Consider the following 21,554-nt stretch of genomic DNA (forward strand, 5'->3'; position numbering starts at 1 on the left):
GATACAAAGTCTCTGTGATTCAAGGCTTTTCTATACTTTAACTTTGTTTCTGAGTACTAAATGAAAAGAAAAATGCTTTCCAGCAAAAATAATAAAACAAATGCTAAAAAATTAATACAAAATAATGTCTTGGTATGGACATACCTTTGTGTCAGGTTTTAGTCTCATCTAGGTAGTACATTAAGAAGAAAAAGGACAAAGTAGTAACACATGCCTTAGAGTCTGAATGCCACTTACCAGTTCACACAGATGTAATTCTTTTATTCATATTAGGCAATTTAAACTATGCAGGCATGTGAACACAAGTTATAATTAAACCTGCATTTTGCTATGCAACATATCCTTAGGAGCTCTTTTTTCCTTTAAAGCACATCCTAAAGGCCTACTGACAGTGTTTATAGAAACAGATATTAAATAGGTCCTTCCTAATTTTTTTTTCTTATCTCAGATTTACCATAGAAATCCACAGATCAAGTTTTCACTATTTGTTTTGTATCACAGATTTTTAAGAAACTGTCCTATTAATGTGAATGGAAATAAGAAAGGAACCCTCTGCAAAATGGATGATCTTCATAATGAGAATTGTTGCCCATTCTGAAGTCACATACAGAAGTCTACTTTTAAAAACATAAATAATATTTGCATCTTCAGAATAACCTTTATGATTATAGCAATACTGAGAACATCTCTCTGGAAGGCGGGACCCTTTGTCTCAGGAAAAGTAGAAAAGCCTATACTCATCCTTACAAAGATGCTACACTTGATTTGAGGACCTAACTCATGTTTCTACTAAAATCACCCTTTTCAATAGAAGCAAGACACCAGCTACCTGACTTTCATGTAATTGCTACTTTGTTCAGAAGTTTTCTTGGTCATTGAACTGGATTTTCATAGGTCTTAGGCACTTACTTCTACAGCTAGACAGACTTGAAAGGAAAATATAGCTCTTGAATTCTGGCTACCCAGCATACCTCATCCATGGCTAAGAGGAAAATATAAAGCAAACAAGTGAAGTAGCTTAGATGAGTTTATCCAATCAAAACTAAACTTGATTGCACATTGATCAAAAGATGTATTTTGCACTTTGACCATGTAGCCTGTGTGGTTTTAGAGTACATATTTTATCTTTGAAGTTAGGCTAAATTAGCATGAAAAGATCTGACACTGTTACTTTCTGCATGGAAGATTTTTTAATTAGAGAAAACAAGACACCATCTGTTTGGACATGGGCAGCTGACCCTGAAATGCCATTGCTCTCACAGCTCTCTCCACTGTATCTTGTTCCCAGCCCAGAAGATACTTCCAATAATATTGTTCCCTAATGACTGGAAGCTACCATCCAAGATTATAAAGGCATACTGGGTGGCTTCTGAGTCCTTAAAGCACAGGGAAGTAGCAACAAGAATTGGGATAAAGTGAGATATAATAGTGGGATTCTGCTTGTTTAAATCCTTTGTCTTATAGAATTCCATAGGAGGAAGAGAAATAAAATTTGGCCCCTTAGAATGAGAATAAAGTCCTGGAAGGAGTCAGAGGGAGGATTTTATGAATTCTCAGAAGGTCAAGATTGATTCGCAATAAATGGAAAAAAAATCAGTATTGAGTTCTGCTGTGGTGGAAAAGTAGCAATGCTCAACAAGGGTATTTGAGAGTTTCATTCCTTAGAACTGATTGAAAGCAGGAAAAGAAGAACTGGAATTGGCTTTAGGACACTTCAGTGGGAACAATGATTGGAAAAAGTCAGGTTTGTGAAACGGGATGGGATGATAGAAAAATGAACCCCCAGCAGATCTTGCAAAACAGGTCCCGAACATACTATTGTTCACTTTGGTGGTGCCTGAAAATTAAACTTGCCAATTGCCATCGGTATTGGCGAGAAAAGCTTCCACAGATATCTGCTGACTTCCATGAAAAAAAATTGAATGGTTTGTTAGCAAGCCCTGTTTTCCCTTGGGTATCTGGAGGGAGGTCAAGAAGTCTCTAATACCCATCTCTACCTTTTACAGAGTTTTTTGGATGCTGGTGGTAGTTGTACAGTTGTACCCTTAAGATGACTCAGTTGCTAGAACTTATAACAATACATAAATTGTTTATATTCTTCTTTATTCCTCCTTGTAGACTAAAACTTTTGAAAAATGTTATTTCCCTCCCAAACAAACATATGAAAAATGATAAAGTAAAATGCATAGAATCCTTTCAAGAAAAATACGGGTTGGCAAGAATAAAAGACATTATCAACTGAACTAGTTGGACAGAAATAAGCTATTTAAACAATCTAATTCTGCTTATTGGGCTGTGTAAAATCAAGTGTAGAAAACAGCTAAAGGCAAAGTCTGTTGTAACTCCCTAGTATATTAACTAAGAAATTTAATCTATTTAAGGTTGTCTAAGCTAGCTAACCATTTGTCCATGAAAAGTGTGGAGTAAGGGTTATTGCCATTTAACAAAGTACCAAGTGCTTCTGTGCCCTGGAGAATAGAAGATGGTCAGTGACAGGGAAGGATTCAGTCCAGAAAGAGATTATGTGCTCAGCTATCTTTTTTTTTTTCCCCTGGGAAGAGGTAGCAAATGAATAGAAATGTTAATGACAATTACAGTAAATGTGAGCTTGCTCTTCCTACAAGATTAGGTCTACGTTAACTGCTTTTTTCTGAGATAACCACAATTACTTACTGCATTTAAAACCACAGAATTAGTGCATAGTAAAATTCACTTAGTATTTTTCAAATAAAGGAACTAAAAGGAGATGCCGAATATTTCATTTTAAATATCAGTAAGGAACCCTGAAAGAGCTATCCTGTTCACAGGCACAAGCAAGTTGCTTTGAATCAGGGTATCTCTCAGCACTCCCCATCACTGCCACTCACTTTTCAGGCTCTACTAACCTGCTCTGGGATTCAGGATAGGGAAATGTGTGACTAGATTTCTGTCAGAATAAGGCTCCCTGCTGACAGACTTTGTGCAAAGGTCTGTATCATTCAATATGCATTAAGTTTTGAAGAGACTCAGGAATGAAACTAATTCCATATATTTTATAGTAAAATGTAACTGCAGACTAAGAATAGGCAGAATGCTCATTTTATAGTCTCCTTATTTTAGGTAAATTCTGGCTGACTAAAATTCCATGCTATTATTTACAGGAAACTGCAAGTATTAGTTAAGAGAGATAATCATAGGGTTATAGCAACTATGCTAATGGCAATCCTGGGTAAATCACAATTCTTTGTTGTACATTTTTCACAAATGCAGTTTTACACATTAGCATATGCAGTCACTTGTCTCTCTTGCCTTCACTGCAACATTTTTTCCTAATATTGTCCAGCTAGTAGCCGAGGCTTATTTTTTTTTACTCATTCTACAGTATAGGCATTATAAAAATAAATATTTAATCCTTTTGTCCCTTTGCTCTTTTCAGCCCAAAGGAATGCAAAATTCAATTTCAATATGAACATTGCCCAAGAGAGGGCTGAAAGCTCAGTATACAGTTGTTAATTTTAAACTGAATTGAAGCAATTCCATCCTGAAATTTTTTTTTTTTGTAGAGAAAATTCATTAATAGTACTATAGTATGATAAGTCTATGAATATGCACTTTTTGTATTTTCCTTGCAATTAATTTTCTATGGGTGAGTTAAACAAAAGCAATAGCCTTGCAGAGGACAATACAATTATATTTACTTTACCAACAGCAACAAATGGTAAGTCTGCTGAAAACATCTTAATTTCTATTCAAATGCAATCCTTTGACAAACTTTAATTACTATGTGTTTTCTTATATTCTGAATACCCACTCTCCACTTGCTGTATCCCTGTAATATCAGATGCACTATAAAGATGCCCACGCAGCCACCCACAAGCAAGTGACACACTTGGTGCCATAGTAGGGCAGCTAGGAAGGCTTACCCCTTCTACTGTCTGCCTCTGATACCTGAGTCAGCAAGCTGTTCTTTGGTTTCATCAGGAATGTTAAAGGTATGGTCACATTAAAGTTAATTTCTTCTTTGTCACTAGTGGTACACCTTCATACTTACAATTTTTGTGATCCTCCTTGTTTGCTCTTTTTCCTCTAAAAGCTTCATATGATATTTTGTGTAAGTTTTTTTGCATATGTGTATTAGAAGGTACTGTTTCTCCTAAAAATAATAATAATCTAAACAGGGCTATGATGCTGATACTTCTACCTGCACTCTTTGGAAGTGGAATAAAGAGCCTGATTTTCCAGAAGCCAAAGAGAAAAACCTGCCCTAGAGATAAGAACCAAATTGGATTTCTTACCTCCCAAGGCAGTGCCTCTAACCAAAGTCCAGCCATCCTTTCTTGCTAATGTCTTGGCAGCTGGATTAAAAAACCTATCTTGTCAGTAACAAAACCAGTTAGTGATAATCATCTGAGCAGCACAAACAATGCTGCAGACATGCTAAGGAACAGTCCTGTGTATCCAAGAAGCTTGGGTGCATTAGAGACAAGAGTAGGGGAATAAATACAACAGAGAGCATGTACTCTTGAAAATGCATTTCTACTCAGGCAATTTACTGTGTGAGTGGGAACTTCAAAATAACACTGCCCCTTTTTCTCACTGTTTTTATGTGTTTCCAGAATGAGGGTCTAAATATAGTGTGTGAATTCAGCCACTTCAGTGCAATTCTTTCATCTATCCTTCATGCAATTACAACTCCAAAGGAGAGGAAAAATAAGACAAGGGAGGAATATTCTGAGTCCATACTGAAGAATTCCTGCTTAGGAATAAGCTTTGCTTGTCTTTTGAACATCCTCCACATAGTTTTGAGGATGGAAAAAACTGGCAAGAAGCTGTGCCATGAAGAAATGCAAGTTATGGCCCTGAGATTGGGTTAGTTGCCTCAAGCATGGTACTATTTACACCAGGGTTGTACGTTCAATCCCTGTTATAGACTACTTAATTAAGAGTTGGACTTGATGATTCTTGTGGGTCTTTTCCACACAGAAAAATTCTGTGAATCACAGTGTCAAAGATGCTGATGATGCTCTCAACCAACTATATCTTGAATCAGGAAAACAGACTGAAATATGGTAAGGTTGTCTAAAAGCTCTTTAAGGGCTAAGTATTTTATGTTATAACCATGGATTTCAGCTCTTGAAACAAGTCCAAAGCATGCTTTACAGGGCTGTTTTACTCTCATTAACCTGTTGTAGATTTTTCCATTGAGGGAGAGGCAAGCAGCCAAAGTACAGGGTTCCTTGACTTTAACACATCTGAAGAATACGTGAGAAGGAATACCTGTTGTATTTTATTTCTGGTTTACTTCAGCATGAAGGATATGGGTAGATCTGGATCATATATAATTTTTACAGTCCTGGCAAAACAACAAACTACTTTTCTGTGTAACTAATGTGAAATTTGATCTCTTGATTCTATGTGGAGGCTTTAAGAATAAAATGGAGGTGAATTTGCTAATTCATTAACATGTAATTCTGTTAATACTTATTCAGAGAATTAAAGCTAAATATTGTTGTTATTCTGAACATATAAAAGCCTGTAAGTAATGGTACTAAATTATCCAGATACTGAGATATTCTTTCAAGTAAAGCTGTTTATATTGTGAGCAAAAAGCACTGACCATTTGTGCTGAGAGCAAATGATTCTTATTAGTGTTGATCACTAATTCTTAATTTTCACCCTGCTCAGCAGTTCAGCATGCATATTAATACATTGTCTTAGAACTGAGCTATAGGCAAAAGTAATGCTTTTCCCACACTCACTGTTTTAGTGGCTAGATTTCAGAAGACTAAGACATATCACTGCATACAACCAGGTATTGGTAAAAGTCCCAACAAATTCTGTGGTATATAAACAGACTTCCAATCTAAACATTTTAACCTGGGTCCTACCAAATCCTGCCTGCATTTCCCAATATCATTCTGCTGCAGGTGGGGAAGTACTGGGGTATCTCTGCTGGAACAGTGGGCAGAAAACACCCAACAGATTCAGTCTCTAGCCAGTGAAGTGCCAAGGGGTTTCATTTTACTGTATCAGCTGACTTGTAATTCTCAAGGGAGAAGAGCAGACAGAAGTCACACTATACTCACATCTAACTTCATTTTTGAAAACTGTACATTACTATCTGAATTAATTCCTAAATGTGATTCTGCCTTTCTGCATATCTCACATCCTTATAGCAAATTGTATCTTGTGAAAAACAAAGAAGAGGAACAGAAACCTAACAATTGTGGCTGTAGTGCAGTAAATTTTAAAAACACTTAGTAAGAAAATGCTAAATTTCAGATTTCCTGTGCACATTTGTTTCAGCCTGCGTGTGCCTGTATATTATAATGTGCTGTCCAATTATATAACTCTACTGTATATTTTCCACTTGTCTACTTTATCAGCCAGAATTAAATTTTCCTTCTTTATTTTTTAGTAAAGAATTATTGATGATGTAACCTCATGTTTTTATGTTTTTTACTCACTACTTGACAAATTCTGTGTGAGAACAGAAATCCTTTTTTTGGTCACATAATCTAACTTCTTCACAGATACTACGTTTCTAAGATTCTATGATTCTATGATACTAGTCAGTTCATTTTCACCACAATCAACTAAGATGAGAGATTATTATTGCTTTCTTTCAGAAGCAGGAATGAGACACAGAAAGTTAAAGGTCAAAGTATTTATTGATTTTGGGCACCTAATATAAACCAGAAAGGATTCTGTAATATTTAATACCAAGTAACTACTGGCCAGACCACTGTTAATATTTCCTGGAAGTACAGCTCTCAGTGCCTAGCACTGCTGTAGGTCCTGACATTCCAACTCAGACCTGCTGTAGTGGAACAAACCATGGGCTAATGGCTTTTTCTGCTAGCCTTTCTCCCCACATCTGGAGGTAATAACTGCAGGGGTTTGTATCGAGTAACAGAAGGCATCAGTCCAATTGTTTCAAACATGCAGACAATCAACTCCATATTAGTTGGTAGAAAAGGCAGAGCTGACATGTGGCAGTCTCGTACGCCAGCCAGCTTGGAGTTGGAAAGACAATTCCTAATGAACTCACCTACACAGGTGTCGTGGTTTGAGAGGAAGTAAGGTTTTTTTGGGATGTTGTGGTCAAACCAACAGGTGCTCAGATTTGAATATTGGCACCTGGTGTGGCCACTGAGGACATGGATAGGCCTGTGAGAACACAGGGGGTTAAAAGCTGAGAACTCCCAGGGGAAGCTCTTGGGTTCCGTCTGTGGAAGGGCTCAGAGCTGCCCTGCCCGGCTGCGGGCTGGGCGGGGAGGGGAGGCCATGCGGCCGCTGAGGGAGGCCGGGCCTTGGACAGAGAAGGGAGGAGAAGGCCCTGCAGGATGGAAGGGTGGAGGAACCCCGAGAGACGTCGGGCAGCACCCCCAGGAGAGAGAGAGAGCGAGCCGGTGTCTGTGCCTGTGCCACCCTGAGGTTTGATAGCACGGCCGGCCCAGAAGGAGAAGGGGGGTGCGGGGAGGAGGCGCCGGCAGGGCAGCCATGGGAGCTCTGCACAGCCCGAGCCTGAAACTTTTAACTCTTTTTGGGATGATGGGAACCTTACAAATGGTGATCGTCCTGGAGTTAAATGAGAAGAGAGATAGAGATGAGATAACAAGAAATGGGCAAGTGTGAAGAAAGTCCGTGCAAGTGAAAGATGTCAGAAGAGTTGAGAAGAATCCTAGGTGGGAGGAGGTGATGGAGTGGCCTTTGGCTGGACTCTTCTTGTACAGCCATGGACAGAACCATTTTTCCTGTGACTGCATTTAGGGGGAGGCAATGGCTCGGAGCCAAGAGAGTGCAGTGATGTTCTGTGAAGGAGGGTGTGAACAGAGATGATGGGTGAGGAGGGTAGTTGGTGCCCTCTATCTTCGGTGAAAGAGAGGAAGATCTCTGTTCTCGAGACCCGTCGGCCCCAGGGGGTGAAATTTGGGGGGGACAGGTGTCCCAAAAGTGAGAGACTGTGCTTTTTTGGAACTGGGCAAGGCACCCTTGAAAAGGAGAACCCTAGAAGCAGCTCTGGTCTATGTGCAGTGGTGAGAGCACTGGGCATGGAAGGAAGATGTCACCATGGCAAATGATCTCCGGGCGGTGCCACGTGTGACAGGGAAACACAAAAGGTTTCAACTGTGTTTCCAGGGGAAGCCCGTGGTGCAAGAAAGACTCCTCTCTCCTTGATGAACTGAGAACTGATTATCTAAAAGATGGTATTGGACTGAGAGTTGATGATCTGAAGGGTGGGTGTATTGGAAATTTGGTGGGGGGAGGAGGAATGTGACATGTAAGGTTTTCATTCCAAGTTCTGTGTGTTCCTCTTTATGTATAGTTGTAGGTGAATAAAGTTTTTTCCCTTTTATTTCTAAGCTGGAGCCTGGTTTGTTCTATTTTCTGATCACATCTCACAGCAGACACCAAGGAAGAAGTATTTTCATGGCGGCACTGGCATTGCGCCAGGCTCAAACCATGACAACAGGAGATGGGAACATAAAGGGTAACCAGAGGCAAGTGCAGCAACTACATTTTGGAAGGCCCTAATGGCTTTTTGTCTTCTCAAATGGGACTGAATTTTGCAAGTAGTCATGCACCTGACATGTAATTGGTATGTAGTAAGCATACCTTGTAGCCACATTACCTAGCTGTCTAAATGTTTGCTTCACACTTGGATATGGATTAAAAAAAAAAAAAAATACATGAAATCAATATGTGACATTTGAAACCAGGAAATTAAAATTATTATCAGTGTATGTAAAGTGGCTTTAATGACTAAAGAAATTGAACTACTGAGAAAAAATATTAACATCATGATTCTACATAATCAGAGTGTAGAACTGCAACAGTAGGATAACTAAAACACACTTTTCCAGATTGCAGAATAGTTTGATGTCTTTTTATGGTATCAACAGGAAGTTTTTTTTTTACTCTGGGAACAATAGCAACAGGAAACTGTATCTGATTTCTCAAAATAGCAGAGGGCTCTTGCACTATTTAAGTACCTACACTTAGGATGTTGGTTTCCTATGGTTCTAGACTAGACCTTAGATTACAGAATTACAGTTGTTTGTGTATTCATCCCAAATCTCTATTTCTCTGCCGCCTGTGCATGTCAGCCCTCCCACAATTATAGTTCATAGAAGAACTCATTACTATTGTTTGCACACTGATGACTAACTGTTCTCTATGGCTTGCTATACAAAGGAAAAATGAAGTATGATTTGGCATCTGATTTGGCCCTGACTCTTGTTCCTGAGCAGAAAAGGAGCCTGTCTCCAAACTACACAGATTGAGGTTGGAAAACTGAATGAAAAACAACATAAAACTACATCAAAGTACGGAGGAACTAGAAAGCATCCCTTCTTCCTCTAGGTCATGCTCTTAACGACAAAATGTTGTACATTAAAAAAAAGAAGGATTGCCATTGCCAAAAAAAATCTAACACTGAACCAGTGGAGAAAAAAAATGCCATAGGCTGTGAACCACTGGTATGTGATTTAATAGTCTGTCATTGTTCTTAATCCTGTTATTGTTTTCTTTACTATCTGTTTCCACAGCAAAATTCCAGCAGTGGTAGAAAATGAATAGCGGTGAGACAGTTTGGAGTCTATATGAAACTGTCTGGTCGTTCATTCTGTCCTGGATTTTTGCTAGAACAAGATTTAATCCTGTAGCCTTTACTTTACTGTTATCCTCAGTGAATGCTCTGGGAATAGCAATGAGAGTAGGGAGTTGACAAATTGGACAGATAACCCAACATCCAGCTGACTTTAGCTACTATCACTCAGTACAGTTTGCAGAATGACAGCTTGATTGTATGCTAATAACCAAATTTCCTCGTGTTTAGAACATTTTGTCTCTCATTCTACTTCAATCTTCTTTATCCATCCATTAGTCATTCTCTTTGTAAAACTGAGTATGTTTTGAGTTAATAACAAAATGTCAACAATGCTAAATCCTTTGACTGCATGTCAAAGCCCCCTCTGTGGTTTTGCTTATGATTAACTCTTCCGAATTATTTTCCTGTGGCTTTGTTCATCCCCGCACAAAGAAGCCCCTCTTCACTTTATCAACAATAGAGTCCACAGTCTGCTATCTGTAAGTAGCTTTAACTGACCCCAAAGAAAGCTACAACCTATACGGAATAGCTAAGTAAACACTTATACCTTGTAAATACATTAATTATTTTTTAAAACTTCTCTCTAAGAATAAGAAATCACATTCAAGTTCAGTTGTACTAATTACTAATTACTAATCTTTGACTACAGAACTACCCCATTAGCCTGCACAGACTAAATTTACCTCCTTGGTACAGCAAAGATTAATATGGAAGAAAGAGCTTCTGCTGTGAAAATAAAATTGTTTCTATAACATGTGAGTAAAATCTGCCTTTATAAATATTATTTTTCTCTCATGACCTCACTACAAACACTTTATTTCTTGCAGAGCATGCTATGTAAACATAAACCTTAGCAAAATAAAGTTTAATTAAGGATCTTCTGACCTTCAGTAGAACAACATACAAGCAAGAGATTTTCATAGCAGTTATGATCTGTGTTATAAAAACAGCTGTATTGATAAATATGTGTTGGAAGGAAAGGATTGCAGTAATGAAAAGAAAGTGCTACCTTACCTACTAAGCGGGTCTCTGGTCATGTTGAATAAATGTTTACATGCACAGAGATCTTTGTTTAAAGGGTATGGCAAAGACTGAGCTAGATTCTGCCAGTATTTTATATGATACAAAGGCTTTTTTAGGAAGAAAAACAAATCTCCATTTTTGTCAACACATGTGGCATGAGATCTTTGCAAATAGGCAAGTGTACAAAGCAGGCCAGAAAACATTTTTAGATTTTTCAAATTCTAACATGTATAAACAGTAGGTCGAATAAGAGAGAGGTGAAAAAGAGTTCTAAATTTCAGACCTAACATTCTTTTAAAGCATTCATGATTCATGTATGTGGAATAGCCTACTTATCCATGTCTGGTAAATCAGGGTTCACAGTAAATAATTGGTAATCTCAAAAAAAAAGCCTGGTCAAGTTCTGTCTTCTGAGATGAATGCATACAAGGAAAGAAAATGTGATTTCAGAAGTAGTAGAGATGATAGTGTTAACATTAAGGACATAAATTCTGTACTGATACACACTTAAGTGCAAGTCCAGTAAAGATAAAGGATTATGTAGTTTATATATCAGAATTTGTTCCTCACACTTAACTGAAAACTATCAACAGAAAAGGATTTCTAGCAGCAGATTTTACCACCTCTGCAGCCTTTCTGGCATTGCCAAAGTCAGGAAATTAGGACAATATGAGACTGTTGTTTTAATTCCAACACTAAGGAAAATAACAGTTCTGACATAGGAGCCAGATTTTGATTGGCTTTCACCATGTGGAGGGGCAAGGTGAGACAGTATTTTTGCCAATGAATTATTCACTTTCCTTCTAAGAATTTCATATTATCCACTAACTCCCCATATGATGACAATAGCATTGAGACACCATCAATGTCCTATCAGTTACCCTAAATTTGAGATTTTGGAGTAAGCCTTCCATTCCCATTACTTCCCCAGTCAGTCTCCAGCTGCTCCTTGTCAGCTAAAGATGTTTGACACAGTAGTAAATTCCCAGGGTAGATTGATATCAAACAGCATATTTATGTCATTCCAGAGAGGAATTGTTCACTGACCACAGCAAACTCTTCCTGTAAATCCTTCACAAATCCCAGCAGTTTCTTTTTAAAGACTTTCTGGATGAAGTACTTCTACCCCAGGATCAGCAGCCGATCACCTTCCAGACCAACACATTGACACTCAGCCCCAACGAGTTCTCAGCTCAGTTTTTAGGGATTCTTTGAACACACAACTTCTTAAATCTCAAAATTCATTTAGTGAGTTCAGTTGTTTTCTGGTAAGCACTTACTTTGACAAATATATCCAGAGGGTCAGTACACCATATATCTTCACTTTGTTCTTAGGAAAAAGAAAGAAACAAACATCAAAAACCAAAAGGAGATACTGTCTTTTGTGCTAATTACATACTAGCATATTTATGTGTAATGTAGGACCTACATAGTACATAAGTTTAAAAAGCATAGATTTTGCTTCTTCCAGAACTTCATAGGTGAAATTTTCAGTACTTGTAATATTTTTACTAAAGTGGTCCATATGAAAACATGCACAGCTGAAGATGTCCCCATGGATAGGGGTTTCACATCTTAAATGTACATGTCAGCACTAGCTATGAAATTTTAACAGGCCCAAAATAAATACATGAGTCTTACTCTACTTCATTGCCTTGAGCTATTCCTACCAAATCTCAAGTAAAACCTTAAGTGAGGCAAAGGAGGAGGAAACCTGAAAATTGGCATTCTTCTTGGAACACTAGTTGATTTTTAACTGGTGAAAAGTAAGACTGTTTCTACAGCAAGAGTGCTTTGGATCTTGACTTTCAATAGCAAAACAGAGCTTTTGACCCCCAAAGGCACATTATTCTCTTTTAACTGTTCATTTCCTCTCTACTGTTTTGTCTGCAAGAATTGAACAGATTATTATCACTCTAAAGAGTTTGCTTTCTATAGGAATTCCTCAAGAATTTGTGAGGCACAAATGAATTTGCCTCTAGCATACATACAAATATTTAAAAACAAGCCATATGAATAACAAAGCAGATTTGTGTAAAGAGTTGCATGACATCACTGTACCTTTTACAGTAACATGAAATTTAAAAATCATTGTTATACATTGTCATAAATTGTTATACATTGTATTTTGTTCCTTCACTGTTCTGTAAAGCTGTTGTTCCAACAGCAGCTGCTGTGGTACTGTCAACCTTCATCGGCTTCATCTTCATCCTTCATCTGCTCTTCTATCATCTCAACATGTCAAGAAAAAAGTCTTGTAATAGTGGTTGCTTTGTGTCAAAATGATAGTCCATTCCATGATTACTTACATTTCTTACAATACTTCCTAAAAAATGAGCAAACACTTGATTCTTAGTGCAAAAGCTGGGTTTAGTTTTCCACTTCTTAAGAGGCCCATAAGTTACAAGAGAGCATCAGTGCCCTGGAGAGATTTTCCAAGAGGTTGAGCAGATCCAGCCTTTTCCAGGTTTTGAAGGACATGACCCACAAACAGAAGTCTCCCTTCAGTAAAGCTAGCTATGTAACAAGTCTTTACTACTTGCAAGAATTTTTATAACACAGCATGAAATCTTGCTGCAGAAAGAGTTATGTTGTGATTCACTGACCAATATAAACATCGTGTGGTTGGAAGGAGACATTATGAAAAAAAAAAAATCCCTCAGTATTTATTGAAAACAGAACACTTAGTATCTGCTGATTAGGCACTTGCAGGACTTGTGGTTACATTGCTTATTTCTTTAGCACTCACACAGATCCAGATCTAACAATCCAGCTAAAAAGACGGTTCATAACTTTAAGGAGCAATGGATTCAAAGCAATGGAAGTGAGATGGCAATTTTCTAACTCTAAACAAATACATTAAATGCTACGTGGAAAATAACTCTTTACCATGGAGTTTTCATATGTATCTCCCCATTTACACTGTCACATACATCTTATTTTACTCTCTAGGTCTTTGGTACCAACCACAAAGCTTGTATTTCCCAATTGGGCATAACAGAGCACTGATAAAATGAAAGGAAGGAACTACTTTTTCTTTCATTTCATATGTATTGCAAAGTCTTAAGTGACAATATCTCTTTTGAATGACATGTGAAGTAGATAATGAGTGGCATCCCTGTGTGCTTTCGTAAAAGTAACTGCAGTGCTTCATCTAGATTCATTTGGATAATTACATGGCCCTGATGTGAATTTAGCCTGTTAGCTTCTTCTATAAGAGTTCTTGTTCAATTCAGCCTGCCAGCCTTTTCACATTTTTCCCCTTTCAGCAGTTACTGAATTTCAATGCTAGTTGAAATACAAATGTATCTTTGGGGAATCAAGTACACAGAGGATTGTGACAGGGTAAGCTACTATTTCAAAGTTGTGTCAAGCAAGATGAACCTGTATTTATGTAAGAAATGCATCCAAAATATGTTACACTCATGATTTTTGCAGTTTAAAGTACAGCTTTACCAGGATGCCTACTTTATGTATTTAATAGCATCACAGAATCATAGAAAGGTTTGGGTTGAAAGAAACATTAAAAATCATTGAGTTCTAAGCTCCCTGCCATGGACAGGGATGCCACCCACAAGATCAGATGGCTCAAAGCCCCATTCAATCTGCCTTGAACACTTCCAGGGATGAGGCATCCACAACTTCTGAAGACAACCTGTTCCAGTGTTTCACAGCCTACACAGTAATGAATTCCTTTTGAATATCCAATCTAAACCTACTCTCACTTTAAAGCCATTCCCTCTTGTCCTACATGTACTACATGTCCTTGTCAAAAATCCCTCACCAGCTCTCTTGTAAGCCCTCTCTATACACTGGAAGGCCACAGTAAGGTGTTCCTCGAGGCTTCTCTTCTCCAGGATGAAAAACCCCAACTCCCCACCTGTCTCACCCTGTCTCTACAGGAGAGGTTTTCCAGCCCTGTGATCGTCTTGCTGTTTCTCATCTGGACTCCAACAGCTCTATGCCTTCTTCATGCTGAGGACCTCAGAACTGGATGCAGCACTGCAGGCAGAGGCGCAGAATTCCCTCCCTTGACCTGCAGGCCACGCTGCTTTGGATGCAGCCCACAACGTGAATGAAACATTTTTTCCGCCATCCCCTTGCAAAATACTGAGAGAGTACCTTATATCGGCGTGAAGGAGAGCAGAGCTCTTAGCCGGCGTTTCCTGCCGCGGAGCGCGGCCCGGCGGGCAGGGGCAGTGCCCGGCCTCGCCAGGAGAGGTCGCTGTGCCCCGCGGAGCCGGCGCCGCGCGCTCCCGGCCGGCCGTGCCCGCGCATCCCGGCGCCGTGCTGGAAAACGGGCGGGGAGGCGGACACCGGGGACACCGCCGGGCAGCGAGGGACGGCGTGGGAAGCCAAGCTGCCCGGCTGCTGCCTCGGAAGAGCACCTCTGCAGTGCTTTCCCTGGGCAGCCTCCCCGCTGGGCAGCGCCGAGGGAGGCCTTCGCAGACTCGGTAAAATCGGGAAACAAAACCTGAGGCACCGAGCTGCTGGTTTAGGACATCGATGCTGCTTCTGTCGGATCTGAAGCTCTGAAGGCTTAAAAAGACAAGGGTAATCAACTGTTATTAGAACATATTGCTGTAGGTATTTGAATCCTGCTGTAGGTATTTGAAGAATACGGCACTATAACCATCAGAAGTGCCCCAGTGTTGCAGCACTGCTCCCATGTTTAAATTTGAACGCCGAAAATCAAGGGTGTTTATGTGTTCCACTTTGCATATTCCCCATGTTACTAACAAAGAGATAAGAAGCATTGTGCTAATTCATGAGACCACAGTGATAAACTGAGAGAAGGGACTGAACAGGGGAGAGGGCAGGATGGGAAAGCAGAAACAGGCTCTATGGCTTCATTATCAAAATCTTCCTGATTTCTTGTCCAACAGAGTAGAAAGGGATCCTATAAGCTTCTGCAGCATTTTGCATCCAACATGAATTTAAAGGGTATTCAAAGAATCTTTTGTGCTAATTAGACTAGACAGCTTCAAGTATGCTTAACACAGACATTTGAAAGACTAACACAGCTGTTTCTGGGAATAGATACAGCTGTCCCACAGTGACTTGCAGTAAGATGGTGACTTCGGTTTTCATTTGAAGTGTAACTATGGGCAAGTGTATCTTTTTCCAGAGATAATGGGAATAAATAAAACAAAATTTAAAAGTTATATTCCTGTACAGTACATTTATGAATGAAGTGCAAAATTGTAAGTAAACTAAGTCAGGCACAGAATTAATTAGGGACAGCAATAGCTTTCAGGAATCTGTATAAGCGTAGTATCACAACCAAACAGGCATACTGCTTCACTTCAGGGTTAAAGTTTCTTCATCAAGTGAATCGTTTGCTAGCAAAAGAGAAAACAACTGAATAGATAACAGGCAATGCTCCAGGTTGGTTTTATCACTATTTGAGTCAATCATACAAACAGAATGGCATTTTTAAAATTATTTCTGGAGGACATTTTAACAGGAGAAGAGCCAATAGTTAAATAAAGTAGCCTAACTCATCTTACTCACAATACTTCTCTCTCACAATACTCAATTAAACAGTTGGCCTTTAATGTAAGTTATCTTGAACTTTTGAAAAATTCCTTACCTTCCAATGCAGCCTTTATAAGTTTAAAATAAAATGGCAGCCTTAAAGCTTTAATTACACATACATCTGGTAATTCTGCTCTGCTATTAATGCAATAAAGAACTCAATATCTTATAAATATCAAAGTTTAGTTGCCTCTTTCTTCATTACTCCATTAGCAACCAAGGATCCCATAATAATTATGGTAATGGAACACGTAAGGACAAAGGAGAGGCAGAACTCTGAACAACAGCCAAACAAGAAGGAATAAAAGTATCTTATTTGATTACTTCTAGCTCTAGGGCAACTCTTACTGCTCTAACAAATCAAACAAAAAAATCTTCACCATTAATTGCCATAACACATTCTGCTTCACGTTACCAAGCTCAGCTAGAGTGATATTCTAGCAAACACACTAAAATTTAGAAATTACTTTCCTTCTTTATTTCACTTTTCTCTTAGCTCTTGTTAAACAAACTGTTGACCTCTGTAGGCATTATCTGCCCTGCAATCATAGAATAGCAAGAAGATTACAGGCCAGAGGTTGTAGAAGCTCCTTGTCTGGAGACACTTCAAACCCACCTGGATGCGATCCTGTGCAACCTGTTCTAGGTGAATCTGATTCAGCAGGGGGGTTGGTATAGATGATCTCCAGAGGTCACTTCCGTTGCCAAACATTTTGTGACTCCATAATTACACCTCAGAGAGGCTGGGAGGTCATCAGTCCTGCTTTGCAGACACATGCAGTAGATGAGATCATAGGTTCAAGCTGTTAAGCAACAGAAGATGGGAGTTACTGGGACAATGTGATAGCATTAAGGATTTAGAATTGTCTTTATTATGCCCCTGGGAAAAAGAAACTCTACCCTCTTCTGGAAGCTCTGAAACATGAGCTTTCACTGTCTGCACTCTTGTGTCTGACTCCCTGACATGCTGGAGATGTCTCTGCTGTGTTTGTAGGTCACTAAGATTGCAGATTCAGCCCTTCAGGCTTCCCCTTTTTGGGCAGAGATGGTTCCCTCTTCCCACCAATAACATGGTGTCCTGGGTTGACCATGCCCAAATTTCACCTATGCACAGCTTCTGCAAAAATGTCCAATGTACTTGCTAACTTTACGTTTAGCTAACCTGAAATCTGCCAAGGTAATTAAACCTCTTCCCTCATTAGCTACATGTTTGAATTAGAACACACAATTCAATTAGAAATACAGATTTTGTACTTATTGACACATATCCCTTGAAAAAACAAAAGTATTGGACTTCCATTTAAATTAAAAAAAAATCCACATTATTTGTGTAATCATTTATTCATAATTATAAACAGCACAATATTGCAATGAGAAGATGTGAATTAAAATGTTTCTTTTACCACTCCTGCATGAAAGCCATGCATGTGTTGAAGCCACTCAAGACTGCAGTGCTATAAATAGTGCTCTATTGTTAGTGGATAAAAGACGAAACAAGTCTCACAGCACTGCAGCACAGGACACTGTATTAAATGTTAAGCTCTGCCCGTTCTAAAAGTGAAAGGCGACATAACCTGATAGACTGGTGTGTGGGTAAGAGACACGGCTGGGAAAAGCTCAGTGTGACTCTGCAGTTTCCCAACAGCAGGAGTAGCAGCTGATCTTTCTGCCTCAGCAATGGCAGAGGCCGTCGTAAGACACTGGGTGGAAACTCCTGTACGCTACCAGGAGCAGTTTGTGGACCAAGAGCTGGAAGCACACAAACTGAACCACCTTTTATACGCTTTGCCGGGCCCTGCCACCACTGCACCGAGCGACCGAAGGTGCGCCACGGAAAGCGCGGCTGGGGCCGGGAAGAGCGGCGAGGAGGAGGAGGAGAACGCACACTTTCGGGTCTTGCTGGATGTTGTGCAGTTCCGCCCCGAAGATATCATTATCCAGACTTTCGAAGGCTGGCTCCTGATTAAAGCTCAGCATGGACCCAGGATGGACGAGCACGGTTTCATATCCAGAAGCTTCACCAGACAATACAAATTACCCGACGGAGTGGAGAACAAAGACTTGTCTGCGCTTTTCTGCCATGACGGCATTTTGGTTGTTGAAATGAAGAACTCAGTGGAAAAGAATTAGAACCATGTCTATAGTTATCGGTGAGATAAATCATTCTTAATGTAACAAAATTATATCAATCATGCAATGCTATAGGGTGTAGTAGGCAAGTAGCTGTATTTATTAATGGAAATTATTTGTATATATTTTTTGTATGCTGAGTTTACTGTTTGATGTGAACTGTTATACTGCTTGCCTCCAGCTACACATAGGTTGAAAACACAGGCTGTTCAAACAGTAGCAAACTCAGGCTAGTCTCAGCAGGAGTAAAGAAAAAAAATCTATTTGATAACATATTGAAAATGGAACACAGTTTTGAGTTAAGTAGCAGGAATTGTATTTCTAAGCAGTAAGAATTTGTTATACATACTCATAAACATTAAAGAAGGAATGGACAAGTTGTGAATCTTATGGAAATTTATGTACCAAAAGATCTGTTTTCTAATTTTTGAGATTAAATTCTTCTCTCTGGAAAAGCACACGAACTGAAAGATACCATCAAGAGAAAAATCCTGATTTTCCCCAGAAGTTCAAGCTTCTATACCAAAAAACTCTCAAGAGATTACTTTTTAGAAGTATGTTGCATGTTTCAAAGTATAAGAAAAAAGAATTTATTTGCTTGACTTTTTTGCTTGAAAACACAATAAATAGATATTATACTTTCTGTCAAATTAATTTGAAAGAAAACCTTTAAAGACATTTTAGAGAATTGGTTTTGTTTAACATAACAACTGAAGAAAAAAATTTTGCCTACAAAATCACCAAGTTCTTTGTGAAACCTCAGTAATAAAAAGACATTGCTCTTGCACAAATGCCTTTTTTCTTACACATTTTAAGTAATCTTGTTATTTAATCTGATGAGTATTTAATTATCCATGTTGCTTGACAATTTAGGCTGAAATCCCACAAGTCTGTCTTCAAGAGCAAATTTTTCTGCCTATGAAAATCCCCCTCTCCCACAGGAACACATGAATCTAATTTTAAATACAGGGGTTTCTTGCTGCAGACTCAGCTTCAGTTTCTGTTCCAGTGTCTCACATTTCATGAGAGTGGCGGAGATGAAAAAATATCCACCTTCTATATCTAGTATGTGGTCTTCTCAATATTAAAAAGAAATAGTGCTATGGGTTTGTAAATACTCACATATTTGAGGGTAACTGCATCTGCAAGTCGAACTGCCTCCTTTTATGTGTACTGGAGACTATTATGACTGGTGTGCTATGAATAGTAAAGGAATGTGGAATGGAAAGTGCCAAGTTAAAAACAGACGCTTTATCACAGCCATCTGCTGTTTGGACAAATCAAAAACATATTCAAATGAAACTGAATACAAATACAATTTTAGGAATACAAGAAAACTGTGATGAACAAAACCTGGGCTCTCACTGGCTGAATCTCGAGAGTTCCTTTAGTTTCAAATTAAAATCCTAAGCTTGTATGTCTGCACATGTCCATTTATGAGAAAGATTTACATTTTTGTTGTTTAGACTTAAAGATATTTGAACCAATTGGTTTTAGAAAAGTGGGTGGTACAATTCTTGTATTTTGCCTATTAATTGTGCTAAAACTCAGAAGAAATTTGTACAACAAAGGCAGAATAAAGTCTGAATTGTAAATTTCCATCACATGCACTTATATTTTTAGTACACTAGATGTCAAGAGTGTAATGTTTTCTAACAAACTAAACCAAATATAAAACATATGTCCCTGCATTTCTATTCAACCCCACACTTTTCCCTCATATTGCCTGTGTTCAATGTGCATATTGGTTTAAGATCGAATAGCAAATCATATCTAGATTTCTACATCTAGGAGATTCATCAGACAACAATCTGGTAGAAGATGTAACATGGACTTAAGAAACTGAATTCTAGATACAGGTCTAATGTAGAATTTAAACTTTACAGGCCACACTTATTAAAGCTGTACAAGCTTAAATCCACGGTTTCTTCACCACCTTATGGCACAACTACTGGGATAGTGTTCAGGATCACAAGTGAGCAATCTGCTTTGGTAATTTTTGTTTACAGACATTTTTGTAAATTTTATCACTTAAACTTACAAGTTATTATAAAAACTATTCTAGCTACGATTGCAGTGATGATATTCATAACCCTACAGATGAGAAAGATGTTCTTAAAAAAACATAACTGATTTAATTATTTCAAATTAAATCATGGTTAAACTACTGGAAACTTGGCAAGGAATTAGACCATACAGCCAAAATCATATCATCTGTTCTATATATGTTAAAACCAAGGTTACACACAGGCCTGCTTATGTACATAGGCCTGCCTCACAAAACTGGGTGGAGAATATGACTTCTGATTGTTCTGTATTGCAGGTCTCTCTGCATCGCTCTGTGCCCAAGTCTGTACTTGCTCACAATGTCATCAGTCAGAAATCCCTGGAACACCTTGACCCAGACATAGCACAGATTTATCCAGCCAAACTTTACCTTCTCTTGTAGACACACGTTTACAAAAGCCTATATCCATGCCTCTTGGTAAATGGGAACTTCCCCTGACCTGGCAACTGAGTCTTCATGTAACAGGGACCACACTGGACCTGCCACTAAATTCCTGCATTTTAGCACCAAGAGAAACATAGGAAAATGTTTTCCTCCTTTTTTTAAGTGGTGACTTATCAAAAGATCTCAGATGGATGATTTTTATGTGTTTACCAGAACAATCTCAAAGTCCTTGGCAGACAGTTTCTGAATTATCTGGAAAGATCTATTCTCACATATTTTATATTATATTTTACTTTTATAATCTGATTAGAACTGAATGTGAATGTCACAGAAAAAGGTGCTAATATTGCTCATGGGCAGCAGACTGAGATATTAATCAACAGCAAAGGATTTCAGAAGAGCTACAGTTTAAGACAGGTTTAAGACATGCTGATGTGGTTAAATTAGGAACTGTGAAATTGGATGTCTATAAAATTCTGGCCCAGAATAAGTGATAAGCCTGTGCAAGCCTTGCAGACCAAGTGTTACTGAGCGTTCTCAGCTTCCAACAGTAAGAGATTACCTTTGTAATTGATCAAACTGCTCCTCCAAATGGATAAAGATGATTTAATGCATGAATATAAGCACTGTGAAAAATGCCTTCATACAGAAGAAAATGTATCAATATGGCGCTAGTCTCTAAAAAGAAGGTAAAAAAATAAATTTCCATATGATTCTCGTGGGCAGAAAGGCCAAAATTGTCTTTTGCCTTGCTGCCTTTTTGTAGTTTCTGCTGTACCTAGGGCATTTGAGATCTCTCTACACAGTCCAGTATTGGTA

The 21,554-nt window shown here is 38.6% G+C and overlaps 2 protein-coding genes across 2 annotated transcripts; one reads left to right on the forward strand and one right to left on the reverse strand.

Moving 5' to 3' along the window:
- Window positions 1-14,585: 14,585 nt before the first annotated feature.
- On the reverse strand, window positions 14,586-16,873 carry LOC311165484 (uncharacterized protein). The gene is made up of 2 exons (XM_084225486.1): window positions 16,770-16,873; window positions 14,586-15,154 (listed from the first exon to the last, which is right to left on the reverse strand). The coding sequence occupies exons 1-2, from the start codon at window positions 16,863-16,865 to the stop codon at window positions 14,768-14,770; spliced, it is 483 nt and encodes a 160-aa protein (XP_084081612.1). The 5' UTR covers window positions 16,866-16,873; the 3' UTR covers window positions 14,586-14,767.
- A 785-nt stretch (window positions 16,874-17,658) lies between these two features.
- HSPB3 (heat shock protein family B (small) member 3) lies at window positions 17,659-19,865 on the forward strand. The gene has a single exon (XM_084224805.1). It carries the CDS (start codon window positions 17,831-17,833, stop codon window positions 18,281-18,283), a length of 453 nt encoding a protein of 150 aa, XP_084080931.1. The 5' UTR covers window positions 17,659-17,830; the 3' UTR covers window positions 18,284-19,865.
- Window positions 19,866-21,554: the final 1,689 nt, after the last annotated feature.

This window comes from Fringilla coelebs (assembly GCF_963513975.1).
Source record: "Fringilla coelebs genome assembly, chromosome: Z".
NCBI classification, from domain to species: Eukaryota; Metazoa; Chordata; class Aves; order Passeriformes; family Fringillidae; genus Fringilla; species Fringilla coelebs.

Coding starts and splice junctions, on each gene's coding strand:
- HSPB3 (XM_084224805.1), top strand. CDS start 17,831: ATGGCAGAGGCCGTCGTAAGACACTGGGTGGAAACTCCTGTACGCTAC.
- LOC311165484 (XM_084225486.1), bottom strand. CDS start 16,865: ATGTTTGGCAACGGAAGTGACCTCTGGAGATCATCTATACCAACCCCC. Junction 15,155..16,769: donor TTGCACAGGATCGCATCCAG/GTGGGTTTGAAG, acceptor TGTCTTTTTAAG/CCTTCAGAGCTTCAGATCCG.